A 27,924-nucleotide genomic window follows, 5' to 3' on the forward strand; every position below is an offset into this window, starting at 1 on the left:
TATTTGAGCAATGAGTGAATTAACAGAAAATTCAAATATGCAAAATATGGACTGGAAAAAGAATCACAGGATGGTATAATTGCTGTCAAAATTAAAACTTTAATTACAGAAGACTCCATCCTAGAGTTTGGGAAAGAATTACTGCATATTAGTACAAGGAATTAAAAAACTCTGCTCATGATAGTTATCAAAAAAATTACAGTTGTGTACCTACCATAAATGTATATGTTCGAGTGTATTCATTGCTGCAGTCATTACTCTTGGATTGAATCCCAAAGCTGAGCATGGGTGGCTGAGCTAAATAGGATTAGGAGAGGCTATGAGGCCCTGCAGCACTGCAGTGGCAAAGCCTGCTCTGGATGTAGAGTAAAGAGGTAAATGGTAGTGCTTTGTAAAAGTGTGCACTGAACTCCAAGTTGCAGCCTCTAAAATGTCTTTGGTTGGTACTCTGAGGAAGGCTGCTGAAGTGGCTGCTGCTCTGGCAGAATGAGGCCTAATGCCCTTAGGCACTGATTTGCCATGCTGAGAATAGCAGAAACGGATGCAATGACCTATCCATTTAGAAATAGTATGTTTTGAGATAGCCTTTCCTTGTGATCCTGCAGCATATGACACTAAAAGTTGCTAAGTCTTTCTGAAAGCTTTAGTTCTGTCCAAGTAGAAGCGTAGCTGCCTGTGTATGTCCAAAGAATGCAGAATTTTCTCACCCTTGTTCTGTGGTTTTGGATAAAAGGTAGGCAAGTCAATGGCTTGGTTGAGGGCCACACTGGACACCACCTTAGGCATAAATGTTGGGTTTGTCCTCAGAGAAACTCTGTCTGGATGAAAAATGATAAAAGGTTCCACAGCCATGAGTGCTTGTAACTCCGAGACTCGTCGGGCAGAGGCTATTGCTAGGAGCAGAGCTGTTTTCTAGGATAAGAATTTTATATGAGCTGTTGAGGCTGGCTCAAAGGGAGGCAGTGTGAGTTTTTCCAAGACATAATTGAGGTCCCATGCCGGAACTGGTGCTCTCCTTAGAGGCCTGATGTTTTTCGCCCCTCTGAGGTACTGCCTTATTAAAGGATGAGAAAAGATAGGTGGTTCCTTATTGTAATGGGCTGAATTGGCAGAGGCATGAATCTCAATTGATGAAAAGGAAAGGCCTTTGCCCAGCATCTCAGTTAGGTATTGTAAAATCTGAGGAATATTTGGTACATACGTGTCAATGACTTGTTCCTGATTCCAAGCACAGAATCTCTTCCATTTTTCTGCATAAGATTTTCTGGTACTGGGCCTCCTGGCCTCCAAGATAACATCTATAACAGCTTTTGAAAGAGAAGTGTTCTGAATGGCTACATTATCCACCATGCTGCCAGATTTAAGGTCCTGAGTTGGCTGTGCAGGATCTGATTGTTTTGTTGGGTCAGCAAGTGAGACATTTGAGGCAATATCCATGCTGGACCTTGAGACAAGCTCTTTAGGATTGGGTACCAGTGCTGGCGTGACCAGTCTGGTGCAATCAGTATCATTTTTGGCTTCTCTTGTCTGACCTTTAGGAGTACCTTGGGAAGGAGAGGGAGTGGAGGAAAGGCATATACTGTTAGGTTTTTCCAGCTGAAGGATAAGGCGTTCAACCTCCATGCTTGTTTGTGATAAATCCTTGTGCAAAATCTCTAATTGGCAGTTGTGTGGGGAGGCAAATAGATCTATGTCTGGGCATCCCCATTTCCTTATCATGCTGAAGACTTGTGGATCCAGTTTCCACTCGTGGGGATCCATGAGGTTTCTGCTTAGTTCATCTGCCACAGTATTTATTTTTCCTGGCAGGAATTGTGCTTGCAGGTGAACTTGATAAGACAATGCTGTGCCCCACAAGGTCATTGCTTGTCTGCAGAGGGGGTAGGAATGTGTGCCTCTCTGCTTGTTTATGTACCATATGACCGTAGTATTGTCTATCTTTATCAGTAGCTGTCCTGGATGAAGTAGATCCTTGAAAGCTGTCAGGGCATTCTGAACAGCTAGCATCTCTTTTTGATTGATATGAAGATGCATCTGGCTGGCAGGCCATGTGCCCTGAATAAATTTTCCTGCCATATGGGCCCCCCAGGCATAATCTGATGCATCCGTTATCAGTGTCTGTCTGGCTATGGGTAAAGTGATTGGCAGACCCTTGTTGTGGTGACAGGCCTGTGCCCACCATCGAAACTTCTGCTGCAGGCAGGGAATGAGGGTAATTACTGTCTCCAGGCTGTGCCAATGCTGAGTCCAAACACTTTTTAGATGCCGTTGTAATTTCCTCATATGCAGTCTGGCATACGGAATTAGTAGAATGCAGGATGCCATGAAGCCCAAGGCTTGCAGGATTTTCCTTGCAGATAACTGGGTCTTTGTTGCCAACTTTTTGAACTAAGAAGTCAGTTGCCTTTGTCTGGTGTGAGATAAGCCATCTCGGCAGTTGTATTTAAGCTTGCACCCAGGAATATTATCTCTTGAGAGGGTACTAGTTTTGATTTCTTTTCATTTACTGTGTATCCTAGGCAAATTAGTAATCTTTTAACAAACGCCATATGCTTTAGAAGAATGTCTTTGTTCTCTGCTTGAATAAGGCAGTCGTCCAAGTAGGGATATATTTGAATTCCAACCAAATGGTGTCAAAGTGCTAAAAAGAAACCAAATAACTGATAATAGCACAACGTTGCGAGTCCACAGATACGATTTATTGACACAAAGTACAAAAATTAGTTAAGCGCTTTCATCAAATAGTATGACTTCGTCAAAACAGATAATATAATAAACTTTAAAACTTAAAGAGTACCCAGTTTGAATTCATTGGCTTAGACACCAGCAAATCATGTTTTAAACATGCCTGATCTCATGACTAATAAATATGATACAGGTATTGAATAATTAATTAAATCTTAAAAATATTATACTATTACAGTACACACATAAAAATATCAAGTTTTGAAAAGGTAAAAATGCAAATGTTACATATTTAAACTGTTTCCACATAATAAAAAAACTTTTTTTGTATATAAAAAAGAAAATTAAAAATTACTTCACTGACTGGGCAGCCAGTGGATTATACTAACTCTGCCTTCTCTTTCAATACAGGCATAATTGAAAGGTACTCATTGAAGTAATTTTTAATTTTCTTTTTTATATACAAAAAAGTTTTTTTTATTATGTGGAAACAGTTTAAATATGTAACATTTGCATTTTTACCTTTTCAAAACTTGATATTTTTATATGTATACTGTAAATAGTACAATATTTTTAAGATTTAATTAATTATTCAATACCTGTATCATATTTATTATTCATGAGATCAGGCAGGTTTAAAACATGATTTGCTGGTGTCTAAGCCAATGAATTCAAACAGGGTACTATTTAAGTTTTTAAGTTTATTATATTATCTGTTCTGACGAAGTCATACTATTTGATGAAAGCGCTTAACTAATTTGTGTACTTTGTGTCAATAAATCGTATCTGTGGACTCGCAACGTTGTGCTATTATCAGTTATATTATATATATTATATATATTATATATTTGAATTCCTCTTTGTCTTCAGAATGCAATTACTGGTGCCAGGCATTTTGTGAAGACCCTGGGCGCAGTAGATAAGCCAAAGGGCAGTGCAGAGAATTGGTAGTGCATTGAGCCAGCTATGAATCTGAGGTATCTTCTGCAAGATTGTCTGACTGGGACATGCAGATATGCCTCTTTTAGGTCCAAAGTTATGAGCCAAGCCTTCTTGCCTAGCATGGGCCGTAGCTGCTGTAGAGTCAACATCTTGAATTTTGGAACCTCCAGAAACGTGTTTAGTACAGACAGGTCCAGTATTGGTCTCCAGGTTTTGTCCTTTCTGGGCACCAAGAAAAGTCTAGAGTAAAATCCTTGCCCCTGCTCTTGTTGTGGTACTTGTTGAATGGCCCTCATGTCCATGAGGACTGTAATTTGCTTTTGTGCCTCTGCCCATTGATTGTGTGGCAGGTCTGACATACCTTTTGCCCTTGGTAGGGTGTGAAAATGGAACCTGTAGCCCTGGGACACTATGTTCAAGACCCATTTGTCTTGGATAATCATTTGCCAATTTGGTGAAAAAGTGCTAGTTTTCCCCCCAAGGGGGCTGCCAAAAGAAAAGTGCTTAGATCTTGGCAGAGCAAAGTCATTGGGACTGTTTCCGGTAAGGTTGTGATTTGTCTTCTCCACTTTTGGAGGTAGGAGCACCCCATTGTTTAGGCCTGCATGAGCCTTGGGGCTGAGATCTGCCTCTGGGATGTCTGTATCTGCCTCTTTGTGGCCCGTCTGACACTGGAAAGGACCAATTTTTGGAAGGCCAGTTCCTGCTAAATCTGGGTGACTGTGCCTGTAAATAAATCCTTAACTGTCTGCATGGATTTCGCTTTATCCTCCATTTTCTTCAACACCTCTTCTGCTTTAGCACCAAAGTATCATGCTGTAATGGAGCATCTAATAATTTTGCATTAACATGATCAGGTAGATTCTGTTCCTTTAACCAAGCATGCCTTCTAATAACAGAACCTGCAACAGCGGCCCTGCAAGAGGCCTCCAGTGAATCATAACATTGCAAAGTATGCTTTCCCACTTGTTCAGCTGCATGCAATAAATCTTGCATTTCCTTGTTCTCTGAACATTCAGAATTTGTCAACATTTTCTGTTTAAGCAGTGATATTAAGTATTGCTGATATTTAAGCATATGAAACTGACAATTTAAAGCCCTTACAGCCAAGGTAGCAGAAGTGTAAACTTTTTCCCCCCATCTGTCCAGTGCCCTAGAATCCCTATCAGAGGGAACAGGGTTTTTTGCAGTGGAAGCTTTGACCCCTTTGGGACCCTGAGATATAGTTTCTGGGTCAGCAGCGGGGTTTTTATATAGGAATTTATGAGAATCTTGGACCCTGTAGTATCTGTCACGCTTAGCAGATGCAGGGGGTAAAGAGTCAGGGGACAGGCCGGACTCTGAAAATACATCATCTACAATGTCTAGAACAGGTGGAATAGCAAGGGGTATGTCTGAGGTAGTAGCAGAAAGTCTGAGCCTTTTCTTAGATTCTGAGTAATCTTGGCTCTCCCAGTGGAGATGCTCCCTCATGGTATGTAGGGTTTCTCCAAAAGAATAATCCTCAGGAGGAGAGGCTGAAGGAATGTATTCTTCAGCATCAGAATCCTCATAGTGAAGAATAGAATAACCCTGTTCAGAAGAGGAATCAGAGGAAATAGAAACCTGATCAGAAGAATCATATTCTGTCTCTTGCCTAGGCCTCTTAGGAGGGGATGGGAACCCCGGATCAAAGTAATTAGGTCTTCGGCCATTTTAAGCATCTGTTTTTTAGGCATGGAAGTCTGAGTAGGAAAATGCTGTACTTGTTTCTTTGTCTTTCGAGCTGTTTTAGTCTTTGAAGCTGAAGATGGTTTAACATATAACTGTTTAGGTCTGAAAACACCCTCAGAAGCCGATGCCTGCTCAGCGGCTCCGGACCCATCTGAGGGAATGATTTCCGAGTGTCCAACACCTTGAGTATCCAGAGGCCCAGTTGGCTCCATGTGGGAGTCGGAAGCGGCCTGTGGCTCTGAGGTAGCAGGCCCCAGGGGCTGCGAAAGCACCTCATTGAGAACCAGCGACTGGCCTAACAGAGGCCTCGTCGTCGGTTTTGGACCTCGGATGCCTCTCCTTGTCCTTGCGTTTTTTGTAAACTCTGGTCGTTGGCTGTTCCGACGGCATTATATAATTAAACCTTCGGCCAAAGTAATGAAATGCAAAATCGAACCGATGCTTAATAGTGCATTGGTTAAATCTAGCACAAAACCGACAGCTAGCATCGTTGTGGTCAGGGCCTAGGCAAGGAATACACTAAGAGTGAAAATCCTTATGAGGTATTTGCTTCCCACAAGAAATACAATTGTTAACTTTTTCTGACATCGGTCTGGAGGAAGAAAAAAGTTTCCCCAATGGGGTACTTAGCTTTAATGAGGACCTCGGTTCTGAAAATCGGATTTGAAAATTTCAGGAGTCGGCCGACCGGCACTTGCAAACTGCTTTTGCTTTGGGCACCACGCGGCAAGAAAGACTGAAGAAAATGGCGTCGGCTGCATCTTTTATATCCCTGGCGCACTGACGTCAGGGAAGAGGCGACAGCAACTGACGCCGGACCAGGACTTTGGAATTCAGGCCGACTGCGGGTAGCCTGTCAGCAGGATAACCCAAGAGTAATGAATGCAACAGTGAAACACGATGAACATCCTTGTTTCTCTCCAGATCAGAGCACACCCAATATAATGGAGTACATCAATCAAACAGTACCTAAAACTTTTAAATATATTTTATATGATCTATATACAATTCGCTTAACTTACTAAGGATTAAATGAAAAATAGTGAAGATTTTACTCTCAAGATGAATTGGTAAAACATCAGAATATAACAGAAATCTGCAGACAAGACAACGGTGGCAAAATGCGTGAAAGGCATATAATGGAAATGCTTACATCAAGCATTTTACACACTGGATAACTTTAAAATAAATAAAAATGATTCTACTTACTGGTGATGTAACATGGCAAGTAGTACATATTGGAACAACATTAGCACTGACTATTCTTTTGAAGGATTTCTGGAGAATAACTTTTGCACAAACTTTATGGAATGACAAGTTTAACATGGAAAAGAATATGGTTTTGATTAATATTCTCATTCTGTGTATCATTAAAATAGGTAAATGCCTAATCTTTTGGACAACCATATAATTTGCAAGGAAGACAGTAACAATAAAACGAAAAAAAAAATCTTAATTTTCAGAATTTCTTCACCTAAAACAAGTTTTAAGAAATTAACTAACATCCTAGATTTAAACGCAACTAAAATGAAATTTGTTTATTTATTCTGGTCTGAAGTCTCATATGTTTGTTGGAAAAAAATAATGAAACCATCGCAACATGAACAGAGATACAAAAATCAGCATTTTTAATGCATGTGTACACACAATTTGACCAGGTGTGCAGAGCTTCATTGTAAATATAGTGTATATAATTTTAGTGTGTTAGTTTCTCAATATCGTCCATTTTTTTTTTTTTTTTTTTTTTTTTTACTTAAAATGGTTGCATATCACTCACATTATATGAATTGCATAATTACTACTGTTACAACCATTAACATATTTGCAATCAAAGACAAACAGAAAAGCTGAGGTATTCAGGAAAGTGTCCAGACAGGACATGTGATATCCAAAAAGGAGTCCCATGAGGCAAGTCCAAAGCAGATTGTTAAAAGAGAAGTGTAAAGCTAACTAACAAAGGTGGAAATTTCTAGTATAACGTAACAGTTCAGACCACAGAATCCCACAAGTTAAAGATTTGCAAGACTGCTTTGGAAAGACAGCTTGATAAGCAGTTTGTGAACTGAAAAATTACATTTGTAAAATGTCAGCAGCAGTGTTTTATATTTATTCTGACATACCTACTGCAAAATACATGACATTTTAAAAGTTCTAAAAGTCTTTGATCAATATACCTGAAAGTCATACAGACAAGAACACCTTTGCACATTCATGTATGCATGTGTGTAGCACTCATATGCAGACATACAGGAGATTCAGAGTCCCACATGTGTATCATTGTCCAGTTTCCCATATCAGAATGCATTCTGAAAGTCCAACTAATTGGAGCTGGCAGTAGTACCCAGTCTCATACTTACAGCCTGATAGCAGAATGAGTGGAAGCCAGTGGAACTGGGTGCTTTGAGGTGGTCCAGCTGCACTTCAGTAGGGTTTAAAAAAAACCTAACTGCATAGTAGGAAAGTTCCTATGAGAGCTGAAAATTAACAGCATGTGCCACAAGGCTACGCACATATGAGATGTTGATATAAGCAAGTGGGACTCCACTCCACTTTTTACTTTGAATAGAAACAGAAGATCCTGGTACTTCTAACCAGATTTGCTGGCATACAGGGGCTTAAACAAGGGTTTGATTATTGGCTAAGATACTTGATAGAACTTGCTGGGAAGGATAGGCATGCCCATCTCAGTGGGTAGGAGTCCTTAAGAGGCAGATCTCTCCAGCCCTGTTGAAGGCCATTCCTCACAGAGGTAAATGGGCTGCAATGAGTGGGTAAGCCAAAAAGGTGTGGCTGCCTGGGGCCCAGGTGCGTTCTCACAGGCCACTTATCAATGCCAGTCTTACCTTTCAGCTTTTCACAGATGCTCATACTGGGAAAGGGGCTGGGCTTAGCAAATTTCATGGTACACAATTAGCATATATAATGTTGCAGACTATAAACTTGACACCATCACATTCACCAATGATGTCCTCAGCTGGAGGGGTAACAGCTGTTGCACCAAGATTTCCCAATCATCTTTCCTACAATTAGGTGGTGTGTGCGTGCGCATGGGGGGGGGGGGGGTCTCTGATCAAAAATCCAACCACCATTGTGCAAAAACAGTTAAAAATTCTGAAATTCTGTTGAGCCAAATAATCTATACTTCATATAGTAAATAACTACTGCCTCAATAAGACTTAACACCTTTATTAAGGTAAGTATACACATGGTTAACTTAATGAGAATTCTGAATAAAAAAAACGATTTTAAAAAACTAAAGACAAAAGGTAGCACCATCAGGTATCAGGATGTTAACGGTTTCTAACCTCCTTTGAAAGAACAATTCACTGAGCACTGAGTAAATACAGTGCTGTGACAAATATTACATAAAAATATTAACAATAAAATGCATACCAGTTTAATAGCTGCCCACTGACTGTGGATTACAATGGAATGCAACACAAAATAAAATTTAAGGAAATACACAAGAATATGTCCCATGAACCAAAATGGCTTCCCCACTCATTTTAACAAAAATGACTTAGCTTAATTCACAAAAAACAAATAAATTAGAACCATCATCTGAAAGGGATCTTACATGCATTACATTCTGAAACAAAATAAAATGAACAGCACCACTTCTGAGTAATGATCTGTAAAAGGAAGACATGCTTGCTTGAGAGATCTTGATAAAATCTTGCAAAGGTGATAAAGTGAGAATAACAAAAGTTATGGTTACTTACCATAACACCAGATCTGAGAGCAGAGTCCCAAGTTCGACAGACTGACTGGACTTGCACCTCCAGTGTTAGGACCACTTATTGTGTATGACATTCCTAGGCTGCTGACCCTCTTCTACCCTTTGATAATGCTTTGCTTCCTCTTGGCTCTTCAGTTCTGTATGTACTGAACCACAACAACTCGGCAACAAATACATGTCAGGGTGAAGTAGGTGGATTACTACCTGCAGCCAGCACTGTATTACATTACAACTTTTGTATCTGAAAGCATACAGCTCCAACTGCAGAACTAAGTTCCCCAATATAAAGCCTCCAAAGTGGTTGCCTAATAGAACAAATCCTAGATCATCAGGGTCTCCAAAAGAAGACCCTATTTCACATTTGTTAACTGGGTCTGGGTGGGAGCACTGATCAAAAGATTCTTTTTCAGACCATTATGGTATTCAGTGCAACATTTACAAACTATCATAAAGAAGGAAGTACAACTATAAAATTGATTAAAGTATCGGACTTGCATACACCTAACTAGACCCTTGTAAAACACAAGCAAGACTGGACAACTGTAGAATTGTATAGCATTTGCCCAATTTTTTTTTTTTTTTTGCAAAAATGTTCAGAGATGATCAAACCATTGCTGCATAAGCTTTACAGATGAAGGCAATCGATGCAGACACCACCTTAGTGGACATGCTTTAGGAAGACCCTGTAAAGTCTTAAAGTGCCTTTAGCCAGGGATTACACAATGTAAGCAAATAAAACATACAATACTACAATAAAAACGAACAGTGCAGCTTGAAGACATTGACATCTTACTTTTTTTTCCTTTTGCAAACTGCCACAAAGGATGCATTACAAAAGATCACCTTTAGGCTTTGTTATATCAACACAGTACCGCATATTGTCTGTGTGCAACCAGCTCTTAAAATAATACATTTCCTTGGCTGAAATATTGCGTGTGTGTGTGTGTGTGGGGGGGGGGGGGCAGCAGACAAACTGCTGAGTTCAGGTGTGTCTCACCTTGGAGATTTGAAAATGTTTCCAGGCACACACACTTTCTAGAATACACTGGTTCAGATGAGCATGAAACAAAGGACTTGGTCTATAAGCAGCCAAAGTCTTAGAAGAGATGGCAAAAGTGGGGAAAAAACAGGGAAGCAGAATGTGGGAATGGAGGACGACATACCTGCAGATACCATGCAAAATACACAAAGGAAGTGAAAATAACATTTTCAGGTGGGACCCAGCAAAAGAAAGGAAAATATCCTCTAAATATGGAGGGAGAAAAGCAATGCCTTTAACTGAATGGTAGAATAATGAAAACATATGCAGGGCAGAAACCCGAGAGATAGGCAACTGCACAAAGTACAGTTGTGTCACAGTCACCACAACTGTAAATGGTCAAGTACATTAATGTTGCAGTACTGACCCTTTGGTCTTCCTATGCAGAAGCAGCCCGACCGAGTCTTTTCAATATCCCTAGCTGACAGACATCTGATGGCCGATATCTGGACATCACGGTATAACAGAGGCATTCATAAGTTCCGCCATCCGGTCTTTCTAGACAGTGAACAGCAGTCTGATGCCCGAGGGCAGCACAGTCATTTCAGGATGTCAAAAGACTTTTTTGAACACGAGGGAAGGTATCATATATGTGTTAGAAGTAAAAGTAGGGGATGATGGTAGATAACTACCCATCTGAAATTCTTTCCTCCCCTCCTTCCCCTGTAATGGGGGGGGGAGGCCAAGAGTGGGCAGCATACAGAGAGGTAAGAAGGTAGGAATGTGTACTGTAACACTGACCTGCTTGAACATCAACAATTATTTAAGTGTGATACAAATGTATTATGTTCTCTGTAGTCAATGTGCAGTACTGACCCTTGGGAGGACTCCAAATACTACTAGTTGGGAGGCAGGCTGTTAGCCCTTGGGAAAGCAGGTTTTGTAAGATGGCAGTAGCAAACCCTACCCTAGCCCTGAAAGCAGTGGCTAAATTGTAATGCTTAGTAAAGGTGTACATGGATGTCCATGTGGCAGCTTTCAGAACAGCCTGTGTAGGCACACGTTTCAGAAAGGCAGTGGTGGCTGCACTGTGTCTGGTGGAGTGGGTCCTGACATGGGTAGGTACTGGCTTGCCATGATGGGGATAACAGAAGGTAATGCAATTGGCTAGCCACTTGGAGTTTGTGCAAATGGCACCAGTATTTGGTCCTCTCTGTTAGGGGAATTTTGTCCTGTCCAGGTAATACCTGATCTATCAGTGCCTATCCAGGGAGTGCAACATTTTTTCTGCTTTATTCTGTGCGTTAGGATAGAACACTGTCAAATTAATAGCTTGGATTCAAGAAGAGCTCCAACACTACTTTGGGCATAAAGGATTAGTTCTAAGGTTACCCTGTCCATACGGAACACAGTGAAGGGTCCCTTGCAACTCAGGATTTGTAGCTCTGCGACTTGCCTGGCTGAAGTGATGGATATGAGCTCAGTGGCCTTCCAAATGAGTATCTTTAGGGGAGCAGAAGCTGTTGGTTCAAAGGGTGTTAATGTTTTTTCTAAGTTTAACCCTAAGGAGGGGTCTAGGATGTTATGACTAACTCCCTCCCTCCCTCCAATACAGCTCTGGAAGTTTGAACTGTAACTTTCAATGGGCGGGGCCTAAAATTTCTGATGGACTCAAATTATGTCCTCCCACTTCAAACAAATGTACATATCTCTAGAAAAACAGGTGTTACAAATGTGCAAATGGCAAACTTTAGCACAAACTATTTTATAGCGACAGTATTCTTTAAGTTTCAAGTTTCAAACCAGATTTTATAAGTCACAGTAAACAAATTAACTATTAACTTTGTAATGTTTTGTAAATTTACAATCTCAGCATCCACTCAAGTTACACACACTTCATTAGTAGCACTTAGTTCATCCAACTGCGAGCTTTCCTATGAGGTGAAGCAGTTCTGTCTGTGCTACTGGCTGTCTACGTATTTAGTAAAGCACAAAATATTTGACAATATAAATAGAGATTATATGAACAACACTTAATATGTCTACCTGTACTAGACAGTGGTCAAATATCAACAGAGTTGTGTTTGACATTATGTAAGCTTTAAGATGAAATCTTTTAATACTGTGGATGTAATACAGTTTTGAAATTTTTAACACCAATACGAACAAGCAATATGTTTGTACCCTGTGTTTCTAAAGTACAGCTTAACAGTCTACTTATGCTATGCTGATGAGGGCATAAGAAAGCCAAAACATGTATGTCCACAGCTAGTGGAGTTTAGCTTTAATGGCATGAAATGTATCCATACAGATTTAAAAAGAAAAAGTAAAAAATCATGGACATTCAGAAGCCGTACAGCTGAAACACAGTGTCCTTAAGATGTAATTTGCATGTATCCCATGGGCCTCTATTACAGGACATTTATGGTATTACACAGTGAAATCTCTGGCTTGGCTGAGATTTTGTTGTAGTTTTTACTAATTGGTTTGTCTTTGCGACCTTTTTACTCTCTGGTTTTAATACTGGAATATGGAAGTTCCTGATGAAATAGTCCTGACAGGTATGCTAAACATTAGGTTTATGCCTACCAGTAAAGGGTAAATTTCTTTGTCCTTGCACCACAGGGAAAATATTTTCTATTTAGATAAGTATGATTTTCTGTTATTTGGTTTTCTTGCCTGTCTCAGGATTGATATCACCTCTGCTGAACAGGCTGCTGTATTTGAGGGGCAGAAAACAACTCTCCAAGTTGTTAGTTTGAGGGTTCTCAGGAGAGGATGAACAACAGAGTTCTTTATCTGAATCAGTAGGTCTATCATTTGTGGGGGAATCTAAAATCTCCCTTAGCTGAAGGTCAAGAAGAGGGAGAAAGAAAAGTCAAGCACTCACTATAAAGACAGATCTGTGTTGTCTGCTTCCGTCTTTCCTCAACGGAATGGTCTGATCCAACTCAGATCAGACTTTGGCCATTCTTAAGCTTCAAATCCAGTGCTCAGGCTCCCCTTATCCATAATGCCCTTGTAGCAAGCAAGCTACCTCAGAACAACTTTGAATGCAATATCAGAAAAAGGGCAACTTCCTCAAATATAATAGGAAACTTAACAGAAAGCCAAGCAGCGGGGAAGAAAGAAAGAAAGAAAGAAAAACAGCTGTAATGCATAGGCTTGAAAAAAAAAACAGAGGTAACTACAGGTAGCTCAGTAAGGTCACTCTAGGAAAGGACAGAAGGAATAATGAGGGAGGGAAGCTGAGGAAGGTTGGAAGCAGACAACACAGATTGACCAATATGGATGGGTACAAATCTTTCATATCTGATGTCTCTTCCATCCATTCCTCAATGGATGGGACAGAGTCCCAAACCACCATAACCTTGGGAGGTCACATGGAAGTATATTCTGGAGCACAGTCAAACCAAAGGAGGCTCTTAACCTTGACTGTAAGTCTTGTGAAATAAAGGTATGAATCTTGGACCAAGTAGGAGCATCATAAATGTCAAAGGAGTACCCTTGAGAACGTGGCTGTAGAAGAAGCTACAGGGCTCAGTGAGTGAGCCTTATAAGTTTTAGATATGGACAAACCCTTTTCTTTGTAGACATGAAATATGCAATCTTAAAGCCAGCTGGAAAGTGCGACTCTGGACATTCCCTTACTCATTTTAGCTGGAGAAAACGGTACTAATCACTTAGCAGTATTCCTGATCGCCGTGGTTCTATGTAAACAGAAATGCAACTGGTAGTGTATGTCCAAGTGCAACATATCTTCATCTTTGTTGGAGAAATTTGGAAAGAACACTGGGAGGTTGATCGACTGATGATTCAGAAGCCACTTTAAGAAAAAAATGACAGGTTACCTCTCAAAGATATACCGTCTTTGTGGAAGACTAACATAATGTCTAAGGTGTTTACCTTACAAATACAAAGTACAGGGGTTTGATTTTCATATAGGATAACTGGCTAGGCTTAAAATGGCCCACAATGGCAGTTAGCCTAGTACTGACCTATAAATCAGATATGGACATTTGAAGATAATGCATGGAGCTCAGAAATTTTCCAGGCGGAGGTGATGTCCACCAAAAACAGTTTTCCATTTTGACGACTTCAAATCAACTTTGGCTGCAGGTTTGGGGGGCGGGGTCACTCAGTCTGCAACTGAACAGTAAGGCATAGAAAAGACTGATGGAAGCAATGGCAATGTGGTACTCCCAAATATGAAAAGAAATAGCAGCAAGCTGTATTTGACAATGGAATAAGGTGGCCCCCATTGTGAAAGAGAGATGCGAGAAACTCTAGAATAGCTGGGAGAGGAACTAAAAGGGGATCTAAATTTTTGTTGAGAGGCCCAGATTGAAAGTCTTCTCCATTCACGTTTGTGCACCTTTCTAGTGGAAGGTGTCTGAGAAGAGGTTAAAATAGGAGTGACGGAAGGTGAAAACCTAGAGTGCCTTGCCATCATTGGAATTGGAGAAACCATGCAGATACCTTGAAATACTGACTGTCCAGGTGAGGTGACCAAGAGGACATCTACAGCCTGGTCCAGTACCCAAGAAGGGTGTACTACATGAGGGCAGAAAAAGGGAAACCACACCAGTCGAGACCAGTAAGGGACTAGGAGGTTGAATGTGACCTCTCTCAACAGTGCTTTCTGTAGGAATACTGAAATTAGAAGCCTAGAAGGAATAGCATAAAGGAGTCCAGATGGCAAACTATGGACCAGAGTGTCCTTTGGTAACTCCCCCTCCCAGGGTATTACAGCAAATTACTTCCTGCACTTGGTGTTGGGAGGAGATGCAAACTGCATCTGGAACTTAGTCTTACAAATTTGTTTAGATGACTGAGGCTCAATATTGGCCTTCCGTTCCAGTTCTTTGTCATTAACAAGAATCTTGACTAAATTCCAGATGCTCTGGTCTAGTGTGAACTCTAGGATGATGCAATTCTTTAGAAGCTTCTTTACCTCTTAAAGTGGATGCAACCCTTTGAGAGGGTGGCACACTGGGAAGTTTCTTTGTAGGTATAGGAGGAGAAATAAAAGGAAAGAGGATACATCTGGATACTATCCTCTAAACCCATGCATCTTGGGTGATGGACAGGCCAGACTGCTGCACGGATATGTACCCTGCAACTGCCTCCAGACAGCATCAGTCAGACAAAACTTCAGGAGCACTGGTAGGACCTCTAGGAGAAGGGACTCTCAAAAGACTTTGTTCTGATGACCACATCTATCCAGGGGTTGATGCCCACCATTAGAGTTTCCCCTCTGCGAAGAGTGGTTCTGTCTCCAGAAATATTGGGAATGGCCCCCCTTGCAATTTATGGAACCAAAGCTTCTTCCTGCTCTTCCGATTACTTCATAAGGTCCTCAGAGGGGTAAACAAACTTGATTCCTATGGCAGACAAGGTCTTAACATTTTGTTTACTCTTGCAAAGCATTCTTTCATTTTCAGATCCAGGAGTGTGAATTCATCATAAGGGTCATTAACAAAGGACGTTTTGAAATATTCTGCAAATTCACAGTCAAATCCAAGCATATTTCCTAGTAACTATACCAGTGCCTGCTGCTCTAAAAGCGCCTTTCGTGGCACTAGAAATAAAGCCCTTCAAAACATTCTGTAAGAACTGAAGGTTAGCCAACTCCGAATCAAGGGATTTCCTCGGCTCAGGAAATAGAACCCTGAGAGAGATTTGGAGAACTCTCTAGTCGAATCTCTCTATAAAAATGAGTGACATGTGCCAGATAGCAACCTTTGTCATCAGGGAGCTGAACTGAAGCACAGACTCACTTCCCAAATCTGTCCAACGCATGAGACTCCCTGTTTGGTGGATGGACAGTGGAACACACTTCTTCCAGTTCTTTTTTGGTAGCTGCCGCCACTACCAGCACAGAATCTGCAGCAAAGCCCTTGCTCCAGTGGGGACAATCTTTCAATGATGCTAGAAATTTGGAAGGTTTAAGAGGCTGCCTCCAGTTTCTTCCATGCCCATTTGGAGAGATCATCTACCATCTCATCTGCAGGTGGGACCATCCAAGTAGTAGATGGGTCAGCTCTAAAAACCTCAAGGAAAACAGACTCCTCTTTTTCTGTCTGAGCAGTTCAAAAATTTCTCCAAATGAGACATCCTCAAGAGGGGATCTAGGGGATCCCTCCCTTTCATCAAAGTCAGTATATTCTGTAAGTGATTCCTGAGGGGAAGCAATGGCTCTCCTTTTACACTTGTGCTTTTGACATACCTCCTTGGTAGGATGTTCTTAAGGGAACTCAAAATAACAGTGGCTCCTCAACAAGAATGGGCTCAAGGCTTTTGGATGCCCCAGCTGTCTCAACAGGACATGAGCAAGCTCGAGATCCTATGGAGGAGAGAGATGGATCTGAGCTCGAAGGTGAAAATCTGTTTTCTGGATTGGAGAGCACTGTTTTGAAAGACTAAGACCGAGCCAGACACAGATCCAGGAGCACAGGCTTCTAGGGAAGACTTGTACTGAGATGCCACTTGATTCCAAAGCTGATGTTTGAGGTGAGCTGCCCCAATGCTGAAGCCCCAACGGACAGTAACGGATCCAAAGGTTTTGGGCACTAAACTGACTCGCTCAGACTCAAAGTCTACCACACGACTCAGAGATTTAGAGCACTCTGAAATGTTTGGAGCCAATCAAATCAAAGAAACCAAAGTTGAAGACAACAATATCTTAGCCTCTGAAGGCGTACCCCAGAGGAAACTTATCCCACTGCGCCGATACTGCAGGATAGATCACAGAAGGCACTAGAACTTGGTGAGGTGAAGAAACCAGTCCCCTAGAGTTGCAGCTGGTAGAACCCAAGCTAGATTTGGGTCCTGAGCAACTGTTCTGATGAAAGGCAAAAATGTCTGTACTAGGCTATCCTCACTGATGGTTGAGAACTGGGAAGGTTTCCCTTTTTAGCATTTGTCCATTGGGATCCAGAATGTTCCTGCTGAAAGGATCTGCTAGGATCTTATTCTGGCCCAGGATGTAGGAAGCTGTCACTGTCAATTAAAATTATTTTGTCAAGTGCTAAATCATTACTGCTAGACTGCACAGCAAGTAGGAATAAGTATACCCTTCGCTTGTTTATACACCACATAACTGTGGAGTTTCCGCACTGTAGTACGATCTTGGAGTTGGTATATTTTAAGAGTGGGGGTGCAGGGGGGTTTGCCCCCCTGCTTACAACAGTTAGTTATGTTTTTTCTTTTCTTTTTGACGTATTTGAACTTTTACAAGTTCGAACATATGGCTTCGATCATATAGCCTTCGAACTTGTAAAAGACTACGTAATAGGTACCCCAAGGCCTTTCTCTGAATTGAATAAAGATACCTTTTTCTATGATGTTTAGTAACCAACGACCTGATGTGAGGCTTTTCCATTGGTTTAAAAAAGAAAGAGACTCGTCCTCCTTGTGGACAGGGAGGGGGGGGAGAGCTGTGCATAGTCACATCTATTCTCATGGTGGAGTGTTTTCAGACCCAGGTCAAGGATGTTCAGGGGGGCCATCTCCTGGGCTGTCTACGCCTTTTTGATCAGGAAGGCCTCCTCTTATTTTACTTAGGAGGCACAGGCCAAGGCTTCGAAGGATAATTTCTACTATATCTTGGGGTTGGAGACAAAAGTCTTGCTTTCCTTTTTTTGTAAATTTTATTTCTTGAAAACCTTCCCTGCAGGAAGCACAAACAGGAATTACTTATCCAATGGAGCAACCAAGAGTTCAGCCTTAATTTGGTCAGAAAGTCTCTGGGTCTTCAGCCAAGCGTGCCTGCAGACAACACAACCAGTAAGCAGCTACTCTGCATGATGCATCTAAAGCATCATAACCACACTTCAGACAATGTCTGGAAACCTGGACTGCTGCTCTAGCTGTGTTCTGTATGTCCCTTAGTAATACCTTATCTGTAACTATCTCAGCTTTGGTAATAATTTGCTCCTAAAAAGCCTTAAGTAATTTTACATGTAGAACTGGCAAACAAGGGCCTTCAAAGAGGACAGTAGACGTGTAGTCTTTTTTTTAACCTGTCTAGTAGTCTACCTTCTGTCATTAGTCAGGTGATGTCTGGCAGCAGACTTAGGTGCACCCTTAGTGGATTCAGTTGAGTACAAAGGGATCAGCTTGTGGGCTCTTGTGGAGGTGTTTGAGAGTGTCAAGCACTCTCTAAAATTGGTCTGGCTTCTTTGGAGTAAGGGGGAAGAGAGTCTACATGTTATGATGTCTTTGAAGACATCATCTAATATCACATGTACTGGTGGGATAGCTAGTGGTCTGAGTAATGGCAAGCTTAGAAGCGGTCTGTACTGGTTTTGGACCTAACAGAATTCCTTGCTTTCCCACTGAAAAGCCTCCATCTTGTGTAATATATCCCCAAAGGGTAAATCCTGTGTGGGAGAAACTGAATGGTATCATCAGAGTCAGAATCAGGATAGGACTGAGGCGGGAAGGTGCTCAGAATAACAGAAATCTTCCTCATCCTCAGATCTGGAAGTATCAGACTCCTCTTAAGAGGCCACTCTTGGTCTTTTACTGGGAAACATTACAGAGGTAGTTTTTAATGCCTGGCTAGTCTCCCTAGATTTCATAAAGCCCGTGAATAACTGGGCAATTATAAGGAGGTGCTGATTTATTGGCCTTGGCAATAACAGTCAATGACTGTGGCATGGGGCAGGGGCAGGATGACTGGTCACTTCAGTTTAGGTGTCCATTTAACAAGAGAAGACTTGGTCCAAGGTCAAGTGACTGTGGCTTTGGTACAGTAAAGAGGTGCATGCTCCTGCAGAACAACCAAGGAAGATGAACCATCTCCCTCAGTAACAGACATTTGGACATTGGAAGCTGACGGACCTCAGACCAAACCGATGTAGATGAAGATATTGAAGTTGAGTGGACTACTACCATGGTACCCCTCCTGAGGGGTCATACCAGAGGGCATTGGCCTGGAAGTTGTTTGAACAGAGGGCTTTAAAAGTGCTTCACCAGAGCTGGCAATCGACTTGGGGGCAGATGCGGAAGGATTACGTTATTTGCAGAATCTTTTCTTTCAGCATTTTGTCTTTTTGTTTCTTTGGTAAAATAGTGGTAGAAGCCATAAAAGGAGAAAAGGTAGCAGGAACTGGGTCTGTGAACTCCATATGTGCTTTGAGGACTTCGGTCCTTTGCTTAAGGGTCTTAGTTCTAAATCTAGCACAATCGTCACTCTGTGGCCCCAAACAAAACAGACGAACGGAATCAAAGCCTTTATGCGGGATTTCCCTTCCACACTTCAAGCAGTTATTAACTATGTTGGAACACTAGTCAGAAGAAAGAATTTCTCAATTGGTCACTTATCTGAAATTCATTTGTAGAACTTCTGGATAAACAGGAACTGGCCAATGGACTATTAGTGCCTAGTACAAGCAAAAGCACATCTGACTGCATGGCTAGATGGAACTAAAGAAGGCACCAATGGATGACCCCCTCTTATACTCAATGTCTAAACGTTGGTTACAGGACGCCCATTGGCTAGAAATAATGAAGAGACTCTGGAAACTGAGCTGGTTGTGCACTTCTGCATGGCAGGAAAACCCAGAGATCAGTACTGCAACAATGACTATGAAGATCATTATATGTTGGTAGTGCCAACATCTGCCAAAGTAACATCTGAAAATCTCAGATAATCAGATGCCAGTCAAACTGGTGCCTGTGGGACTGCTGCCAGGGGAAAGAGGCATTCAAGGAGGGAAAACTGATGCCTGATAGCTAACATAACAGTGTTAGTACCCTGTGTGAGTCTTAAACTTCTAATGTTTTACCTGTATCAATAAAGTCACAGTTAACTTGAAGAGGAAAAGGCATCCTTATCACAGGAGGGGGAAAAGACACAATAGGAGTACTTATGGCTGCTGAATGCAAAGAAAATTATGGCTCCACAGAAATAAAATTTCTAGCAGTGGGCTTTAGTGTGACGAAGCTTGGTCTCCAATCTGTGCTCCATCTGTTTTTGCACATTTTTTTTCTTTAAGAGCTTGTAAAACCATATTGATTTGCTTCTTATGTAGTCCCCTCCAACATTTTATTTATCCAAGTACTGGAAGTAAACCTGCAGGATTTGTGTAACTTAGAAAGCTTGGTTTTAAAGAAAGCACACTGAGCATGCAATGGAAGTGGAGTCACCTGAGGCCCCTGTTTCAGACAGAAGAGCTTCTGGGACATCAAATAATTTTCAAGTGCTATTCTTAAACGGTGCTTTGTACAGCATCACTGAATCCAAGACAAAAATAACTAATGTATGTACATACTAAAGCTCCTAGGAAGATAAAGCAGAAAAAGTACATCAGTCAGCTGGCAGCATCTGCTTGAAGCAGGCTCAGTCTACTGAAACTGAAGACGACACTACAAAAACAAGGCCTAGGTTTATGAAACAAAATGGAAGTCCAACGGCAAACAACCTAAGGCAACTATAACTAAGAATCTCACTCAAATGAAAAGATTCTCTGAAACTGTTCCAAATTCACCCTTAAAGTAGCCAGGAGTTCTCGGATGTACCAGAAACCCATGCAAAAGGAAGGAGTAAGGAAGGCAGGAGAATGCAAGTATCAACACACAGAGGAAGAGGGCTTCACAGCCTGGGGAAGTTCAATAAGTGGTGTTAATGCACAGGCTCTGCCATTTTCTGCAGCTGGATTACAAGCATATCACATCAATATTTTTACTGAAAACTGGTTACATATCAAAATCAGGAGAAACAAAACAGGAAAGTCAGAGAATGCACCAATTGTACACACAAACTAGTTTAGAAGAGGGCTGTGCTTGATGAAGACTAGGAACAGATGGTTATCTTTTTCTTTTATTAACCCTAGCAAGACAAACTGGACAATAGGAAAATGTGGTTACAAAACTGCTTGAAAGGAGAAGTAAACTGTCTTGGCTGAAAATGCATTTTGTTTTCACTCCTCTCACGTGATACACAATCGTATTATTCCACAGTAATTCCCACTCATACGTAAGCAACTGATTTATAATTCTAAGAAACTGGGTTCTTCTAGTCTATTAAAAGATAACCCACACAGCTCTTAGACCATAAAATCTGGACACAGCCAAAGACAATACAGGGTGGGGTGGGGGGTGGTGGAAGCCCCCAAAACAAGGTCAGATTTTAAACAGTTTTATAAACTTAGAAAGTTATAACAGGTTTTGGGTCAGCATGCTTATACCAAGTCTGAAACTAAAATGTCTGTCATTACGTAATGACTTCACTCCTCAACAATTTGCCAGAAAACCACAGATTTTAAGAGGAACAGACCAAAAATGGAAGGCAAAAATCTGGACAGTGGACAGGTATGAACCCATCTTCAATTAGCGGTCTAGGCACTGAAGGAACAAACATGATGCCAGCTTAGCCATCTACAGCAGAATGCTGGCAACCTCAGTGTTGATGCTGGAGTCCCACTGCAGGCACTTACTTGATGAAGCTCAGAGATTACAAGAGGGACATAGGGGGTGGGCATAAACCTGCCACGGAGTGCAGCTTTGGAACTGCACATCTGCAAAAGGCTCAAATTAAAATACCAGGCAATGCATTTTTTGATCAACAGGAGTGAGATGGGGGGAGGGTTGTAAAGACAGAAATCTCCTACCCCACTTTATTACGACCATAACCCTTCGACTGGTGTCCTAGGATGCTGGTGGTCTTGAGAAAGAAATCAGAGGATGAGGGCTTGAAAGTAATAGGGTCACAAAATACTAAAAAATAACTTTTTAAAATTACCTTTTCTTTAACAGTTATTTATCTTATAATCTAAACTACTTGCACCCTGGCACATGGGCAAACTATAGAGACATTATTAGCATGTAAGAACTTTCAACTTCTCAGCCATGTAAAAGGCAAGCTAGAAGACCTCTAGACAAATACTTTAAGGTCCAATGAGAGATACGAAAAATGTATCATGTAAAATATATAAAAAAGTGGCACTGTACAAATCTGTTTACACTTCATTTGTATACTGACAACTAATGATCAGCAAGTCATGGAAGTTTACTTTTAAAAGTAATAGAAGCCTTCATTTCTCCACTTCTGTAATGCAACAACAAAAGTGAATCTGTACAAATGTCAAGTAGCAGTACTACCCATCTAACCATGTCCGACAAGGACTAAAACCACAAGAACATGTTTAATTCCTTTTTGGTTGTCAGTTCACTAAAGTATCATACTAGACATGCAGGGAAACTAGTGTTTTCTAGTGTTGCCCATTAAAATATTCTTTTTTTTTTTTTTTTTTTTTTTACTTTGAATAATGCACCAGTACAAAATAAAAAGAACCAAAAAACACCCACATCACATAAGTATTGAATACCAAAAGGACCCATTAAATCAAGAAGCAATGAACTGCAAATGTTGGCCACACACTAATGTATGAAGTGCTGAGTATGTTACAGTTGGATAGTACTGCTGCTTTAAACTCCAAACTTTTTTTTTTTTTAATTCTGAAATCTCATTTTTTGAAAATTTTTACATCCCCCCTCTTGGGTATTTATTGGTAGATCAATCTAAGAATGCCATTACAAGGCTTATGGTTTTTGAAATGGGCTCAAAGAGGGAGAAAACAGACTGCATTCTATTGTTTCTCCTACAAAAACGTTAGTTAGCCCTGTTATGGAAATTTACAAAAGAAATACATAGATTTTATATACACGTGTAAAAATGCATACACAATTCATTCTTATAAGTATAATACATAAAAAATTCACAGAAATAAAACATAATAAAAACAGTGGTGAAGCAGATGTATTTAGTTATAAACTGCCTGTGAATTTTCAGAGTTTATGGTAATTCCATAATATAAAAGGATTTCCTAAAGTTGAGTCATGACTTACTGGAAGACCATTAGTTGTACTTCAGTACAAAACATCTCAACAAATAAAAATAAGCTTTAAAACTATACCAATGCAATGCAAAAACATTCTGTTACAACACCAACACTGAAAATGTACAGTAAGAAATATTGTCAATATCACTAGGGGTGATTTTGAAGAAGTAATTTTAATATACTGGTGGTATACACTATATAGTACACCTGTTGGGAACTTACCATAAATGTACATGTTTCAGTATATTCACTGTTGCAGTAGTTATAATACTTGGGATCTTCTGCTACAGAAGGACTTAATAGTACCATATGGACTGACTTCCTGATCTTCTAATCATGCCCCCTTTATGCTACACAGACACCTTCCCATTTGGACATCAGCACATCTGTAATTTAAGAGGGACATCTGACTGCACCACCAGTAGTTTTTTTTTTCTCCCCCTGTCAGCTCCAAAGGTCTGGGTTGAGAACACAGCATGGGTGGTACAAGTGACATATGCCCCCAAACAAAAAAAGCTCAATCAGACCCCCCCCTTCCAAAAAAGCTTCCTCTGTAATATAGAGGAGGGTGTGTGTAGGTACCCACCCCAACCCCAGCATGGGTAGTAGAAAGGAAACAGAAATATTACTGCAACAGTGAACATACATTACACGTTCATTGCACTGCTCACTGGTACAGTACTGACAGGACTTGGAAAAAATCTCAAAGCTTATGGGCCAGTAGGTGACTACATTGTAGTATGGCCATGGGAAATTCTAACCTTGCTCAAGAGGCAATATTCATAATGGTTGGAGATGTTTCATAGTGTGGTGTGAACAAATGACCAGGTAAGCTACTTAGTAGTGGCTGCTGTTTTGTTTCTCTTTAAGAGTGGTGTCTCACATGCCTTGGGAAATTCATCCATAGAAAGCGCAACAAAGGGCGATGCAGTGAGCCAGCCACTTAAAAATGGCATGTTTAGAAATGGGCCTACCCTTCCAACCATTTGGAAAGGCTATGAATAAATGGTCAAATTCCTTTTCATACTTTAAGTCCAATCAAGCTAACACCTCAGCTGCCTATGCATAAATGTGGTGTGCAGAACTTTTTTTCTCATGTTCTGTGGAGTAGAACAGAACATAGGGATATTAATGGCTTGATTTAGATAAACGTCTTTCACTATTTGGGCATGATGGTGGAGTGATTCCCTATCTTCGTAGAAAACGAGACAGGACTATTTGCATATGAGGATCTGTAGTTCTGACATTCTTACAGCACATGTAATGGCTACTAAAAAGACAGTTTTCAGGTCAAGTATCTGAAGGAGGCACCAGCTGCTGGCTACAAAGATGGTAAAGCTAATGTCTAGGGAATAAAGTGGGGTGTATCCAAAATTAGGAAGACTGTGTTTGGAATGGAGCATAAAACAATCCTGATTTGTAGAAGTCTGACAGGCATCTGAGGAACAGGGACAGTGAAGTCTGAACAGGGTCAAGGTCCTCTCTCAGCACCAAGGAGAGAACATTTTTTTTCATATTTCGAATTAGGACTTCAGTGTACTTGGTTTCTAAGCCTCCCATAAGACAGAAAGCGCATCCTCGGAAAACTGGCCCGACCGGTAGATCATCCAAGCTGTTAAGCATCAGGGTTTTCCGGTTGGGATGAGTGAGCTACCTCTTGTTTTGGGTTAAGAGGTCCACACATTAAGGCAGCAGACCAGGCTATACTTTTACCATACTCTAGGAAGAAGACCCTGATAACAGTCTTAGCAAAACAAAAGCTAGTAGTAGAACTTCTGGACTGTTCTCCATCTTCTGACTCCATCTTCTGAATTACTGTCTTCTGGAGAGGCAAACAGATCTAGCACTGTACTGGAGGAATATCTAAAGTTTTCTTTCCCCCTCAGTTAAGCCTAAAAGATCCTTAATTCATTTTCTAGGCACTAGAGTACATCTTAGCCTCCCATTTGAAGGCATCTTTTATTCTATCCAGAGTGTCTGCAAATGAGATATCCTCTATTGGGGATGCAGAGGACAGAGTGCACTCAGTATCTGAATCATAAGACATGGGGGAAAAACATCGGGTCCACATAGACCAGTTAATTTGTCTTGGGAGTCAGACGGTTCAACTCCTCCAATCATGGACCTGCTATGTAGACTGAAGGCAGTGTCTGTGGTCTTTGATCATGGTTAGATGCCAATGACTTCTATATGAGCATTGGATGTCCTCACTTACCACAATCAAGGGTAAAACCCTCTCTTTCACTTGGTTATCAAAGTTCAGGTGCTGGAACTAGATGCTTGTGCAGAAGGGGTCTGGATCTACCTTATGTTGTAAGGTTTTCACTCAGGAGGCCATGTCACTGAGTGTGTGGCAGCCTCCTGAGGAGACTCTCTGGAGGTCTTGGTCCAAGTACACCTCAGAGTCAGGGACTATAAAAGCATATCATTGGGACCCAACACCCTTCAGTCAAGGGTGGCCTTCAGACTCAATGGATGCCTGATCTCCTGGGATGACTCCTCTCATGGGTGCTTTCTTTTTAACTGAAACATCTACAAACAACTTGGTTGATGTCATGATGGCCCAAGACAATGAGTGCAGCATTTTTAGTGCCACATAGTCCTGGAGAAGTCTGGTTCTCCACTTGCTGGTCTTCTGGTTGAACCTAGCATGATGGGGACAGGAGGTGATGCTGTGTTATGTCCCTTAAGTAGAACAGCCATTGACTAGGTAAGTTTTTTTTGGTTACAATTTGCTTCCCATAAAAAATGCAGTTATAAGCTTTAGAAAGTGACATTTTACAGCCCTGATGAAAGAAATGTACTTATCCCAACCCCCCCCTTCAAGAGATACTCATCTGTACTCTGAAAGCCAGGCCAGGTTTATGGAATGACGCTGCTTACTGCTTCCATGAGCAAAAACATACTCTTACTGTAGCAAGAAAAAACTAAAAGATGGTGCAGATGGCTATCCCTCTTATATCACATACCATCTTGGAAGGGGGTCTGGTCAGCTTGTAGGGGGAAAGTTGAAAAGCTCTAAGTCAGTTCAGATATTAGGCCTTCAGCAGCAAAGTCCCATGTGTCTTCTCCTATCGCAACAGTGAACAATATGAAGAACATCTAATTTATTACTATTTTACATTATAATGCTGGTCCAGTCCCAGACTCCACACTTTTTCCATTCAGTATTTTGTGTTGAAACAACTGCTTTTTGAGCAACCCTACACATCTGAATATACAAAAGCCTGTAAAAAAATGCATTTCAGTAAGTCATGGTTAGGAGACCCAAATAAAATCCTAATATGGACCTAGTTCAGCTTAATATAAAAACAATTTAGTAATCAGTTGGTGATACCTAAGAAGAGCTTATATTGCACAGTCCCACCTAACATACACATACTGTTTTCCTAGGTTGATACAACAGAGCACTACATAATCTTCTTTGTCCCCTTATGTTCCAGCGCTTTGCACGTTTGTCCAAACTTTTACGATTAGGGGTTCCTGATGGGTTAACTGGTGATGTCTGACGTGTACGTCCCAAGCTTCGTCTAATTTTTTTCATGGCTGGGCCACAGTTGGACTCTTCCAGGGTTCTTTTGAAGTTGAGTGGAGGGGTCTTCTCAATATCATGATGCTTTGTGCACCCAGTGACAGAGGCCCTGAAGTATTTGGGGTATGAGCTAGTATTTGTTGTGTTCGATGGGGATAAGCAGGTTGATGGGCTGCTGCTGGTGATATCACTCTTTCTTATTGCCGGTGATACTCTTTCACAGTTTTCTTCAAATGTGTCTGGATCTTGGAAAATTCCATCAAAGGATCGATGAGCACGTCTGGCAGAGTCACCAGGAGAACTAGACTTTTTTGACACACCTCTCTTGTTATACACATTTCTACGCATGAGGGAAGGAAGAGGGTCAGAGTAACACAGGCGATGGGACTGCTCATCTTTAACCTAAAACAAAGGAAAATAAATGATTAAGCACTGAAAAAAAAATCATAATTCTAACATTATAATGGAAGCCAAATGGTTAAGCACTTGCTCAGGCCACATAATCCAGTCCACTGTGATAACGAGACTAAAAAATCCAAATGTGAAGCAGTTCAATTATTCTCTGCACACAGCTTTAAGCCCAATTTACTTCTCATTACTAATGCTTCTTTATGACTGATTTACAAAACCCCTTGCCACCCCCCATGGACTGGATGTGAAGACGAGGCTTTTAATTTCACCTCTGCAAAGTTTATTCAATACAGTCTACCCTAAACCAGACAGTTCAGACAGTACACTTCTTAAGATAACACCCAGTACAAGATGACGCTTCCCACTGGAAATTCTCTCTGAACCACTCTTAAGTGGTAGATATGGAAAGAAGCTCAGTGACATGAACTTGCTACCACACATTTGTCACATTGTCAAAGAAACTGAAAGTGTCTTAATGCAACAGTGGTTAATCAGATGAGTTTTGAACCAAATCAAGAACATAACCATACATGCATTTATTATTGAATACAGAACTGTTTTGTTTTTTTATTTAGCTTTCAGCATAATCTAGTTTGTGGTCTCACATTAAATTTAATACATAAATAAGCAAATGGTCACCACTGATGGCACTCTAGTAAAGAAACAAGAATGTCAAAAAAAAAACTAGTACACACACATATATATATATATATATATATATATATATATATATATATATATATATATATACACACACACACACACACACACACACACATATATATATATATATATATATATATATATATATATATATATATATATATATACACAGGTGGGGCAGTGCTGCATGCTGTTCATGGAAATATAAATCAAAAATTTAAATTACTTAAAATACTGTGAGCTAAGATTTTCTTTTGGTAATGAAGTATTGGTCAACTCATGTGGGGGTCTACTACATATTGCACTCTGCACATTATATACACTCTGGTTTCTTTTACCAACCATAAGTTAACCAATGTTAGATTTACTAATAGCAATCCACTACTCTGGCTGCCCAGCTAACATACAAGAT

At 40.7% G+C, this 27,924-nt stretch overlaps 1 protein-coding gene across 1 annotated transcript in view; it reads right to left on the reverse strand.

Annotated features, from left to right (window-relative positions):
* Nucleotides 1–8,510: 8,510 nt before the first annotated feature.
* The window catches only part of PPM1D (protein phosphatase, Mg2+/Mn2+ dependent 1D), a 649,112-nt gene continuing 629,698 nt past the window's right edge, over nt 8,511–27,924 (reverse strand). The window contains exon 6 of the mRNA XM_044054547.1: nt 8,511–26,840. Within this exon, the coding sequence (XP_043910482.1) occupies nt 26,274–26,840 (567 nt within the window). The 3' untranslated portion in view covers nt 8,511–26,273. The remainder of the gene's footprint in view (nt 26,841–27,924) is intronic.

This window comes from Protopterus annectens, chromosome 13.part0, assembly GCF_019279795.1.
Source record: "Protopterus annectens isolate FY-2018-M chromosome 13.part0, PAN1.0, whole genome shotgun sequence".
Classification (NCBI taxonomy): Eukaryota; Metazoa; Chordata; order Ceratodontiformes; family Protopteridae; genus Protopterus; species Protopterus annectens.